At 38.4% G+C, this 2,500-nt stretch overlaps 1 protein-coding gene across 2 annotated transcripts in view; it reads right to left on the bottom strand.

Moving 5' to 3' along the window:
* Positions 1–392: 392 nt before the first annotated feature.
* Positions 393–2,500, bottom strand: part of fuss (SKI family transcriptional corepressor fussel) — a 270,739-nt gene continuing 268,631 nt past the window's right edge. For both annotated transcript variants that reach the window (XM_076200838.1, XM_076200839.1), the window contains exon 9: positions 393–1,692. In XM_076200838.1, coding sequence (XP_076056953.1) covers positions 1,658–1,692 — 35 coding nt within the window. In that variant the 3' untranslated portion in view covers positions 393–1,657. The remainder of the gene's footprint in view (positions 1,693–2,500) is intronic.

The raw sequence follows: 2,500 nt of genomic DNA, 5'->3' as shown, positions 1-2,500 counted from the left end.
AATATTTTTTCTTTTTCAATGGTCATAAGATATACTATACATTGAGTGTCCGCAGAACGACATTTTTTGCAGGCCGTAGCTTGAAATTGACGGTTAAGTCTCTGCTGTTCCTTGCAGAACGATGTCACGTGTTGTAGTAAAATTTCCTGACGTGCACTGCCGTCATTGCACCGAGCTTGATGAGCAGTGAAATCAAAGTCATATAAAGAGAATTCACGGTTGTTCACGGTGACGTCACGGTTGTTGGACGACGGATGCGATGCAATGTGATCTCAGTATGGTGATGATTAACGTCGATGTTAACAAGCGTGTGATATATATATATATATATATATATATATATATATATATATATATATATATATATATATATATATATATGGCTACGGTCAAATGGCTGTTACTCAGCTGTGTATTTAGACGTTAATGAGAGCGGGAAAATCTGGTTCGTTTGGAGTTGATATTCAAGAGAAGTAGAAAAAAAAATCACGCTCTATTCTTTTATTTGAACCTGGCAGAAATTTCCTTATCAACGTTACATTGAATTGCAGCTAATCTTCATTTCGTTTTGTTAAAGCTGTGCGCAGTTTAACAAAAATTATTACTCCTACTGCTGTGTTCTGTGATTCAACAGTTTTAAACCGAACATGCTGTATTTTACTAATCATGGTAGATTTCAACATTTACAAGTCTTCTTGTCACACGCCACTGCCGTCTTTGCGAGTATCTGTTCAATCTTTCTCTCTATCCAGAATTATACAGTGACTAACAGCGAAGAAATGAAACCCCCAGCGCAACGCTAAGATTGCGAGTAGATAATACGAAAGCTTCCAGACAAACTACTAGTAATGTTCTCAATAATATGTTATTTTAGCATTTACGTCAAAGACACTTTGGTCCAAGCAAGAGAGTTTACGGGAATTCATGCCATCTTTGCACACGTTTTCGTAAATATTTCAGGTGTACGTCGTCATGACGCTCTTTTAGGTTATTTCCTTCGAGATTATGTCTTTGTGTTACCAACTGGCGAGGAGTCGAGGTCACCGTCAGGATGTTCATGATTGTTGAGGAAAAAAACAAACAAACAAAAAACAATCCGCATTTTCATGATCACACTGCAGCCAAAATATTGTGTCCTTTTAGAAGGTCTGATCGGTATTTGCTTAACAATGTCTCACACGCACACACGTACACATGCACACGCACACACACACACACACACACACACACACACACACACACACACACACACACACACACACACACACACACACACACACACACACACACACACACACACACACACACGTGCACACACACACACACATGCGCACCAGTGTCTCAAAGTACAAAAATTCGCAAATAGCAGTATTCTTGTTTCCCACTTGAATAACGTTAACTCGTGTACGGAGATTATTGTAAACCAGTAAGTCTGGTTGCGCTGTTTTGACGTCGACGACGCTAACTGCCGGGTGGGTCGGAAGCTGGCCCGGCGAAGGAGGAGGGCGCCGGGCGACGCTGAGCCTGACTTTAAAGAGGGAAGGTGGTGGCTCAAGGCTCAGTGGTGGTGGCGAAGGTGGCGTTGGCTTCAGGGTCGATGGCGAGCTGCGAGTGTCATCTGAACTCTCGTGGCTTTCTCCTGCCGCCGTTGCGGTCATTACGGTGTTGGGGCTGATGACGCGTCTGCCCATTCTGTTGGAGAGAAATAAAGGTTTGCAAAGTTAGGTAAATGGAGAGGAAGATATGAATCAATAAGCATCTGAGGGATGGGCAAAGAGCGCCCGATTCAACAGAAAAGCATTACTTAAAATAAAATAAATAAATAAATAAATAAATAAAATAGAAAAAATAAAAGCATACTTTTCCTTTGGGCTTAGTCTCACTCAATTGAATAGAATCGCTTGACGGCATCATTGCGAGAGATTTAAAGATGCAAATATGATAAGATAAGGTTACCGGTTTCACAAATGTAGTTTTGTGTCCAGTACTAGACAGGAAATTCATTAAATCCAATCATATCAGTGAAGGATTTTTTTTTCTTCACTTCTGTACAATTATAACTTAAATCTGAGTATGGACTTACATAAGCTGGGAAGTTTGATTATAAATAGAATTATTTGCCAACATTCAGGAGCCCCACATACCCATATTTATTCCTTACCCTGTCTGGTTTCTGCATTGATTTTTTTTTCTTTTGTTTTTATTTATTTATTTATTTATTCATCTATTTTTTTTTTTTTTTTTTGCACCCTGATGACGTTTTAATAGACCAAAACTTTCGGTCTTCTTTTATTCCATTTCATATTGTTTCGTTTTTCTGCAAATATTTCCAAAGTAAAACTAAGAGGACGAAGGTAATGGAGTGCTATTCTATTTCATATTGTTTCGTTTTTTTCTGCAAATATTCCTAAAGTAAAAATTTAAGAGGATGAAGGTAATGGAGAGCTATTCTATTTCATATTGTTTCGTTTTTTCCTGCAAATATTCCTAAAGTAAAGAT

This window comes from Oratosquilla oratoria, chromosome 17 (genome assembly GCF_046742065.1).
Source record: "Oratosquilla oratoria isolate Oo_2021 chromosome 17, ASM4674206v1, whole genome shotgun sequence".
Classification (NCBI taxonomy): Eukaryota; Metazoa; Arthropoda; class Malacostraca; order Stomatopoda; family Squillidae; genus Oratosquilla; species Oratosquilla oratoria.
This window is presented reverse-complemented; position numbering and strand designations above follow the sequence as displayed.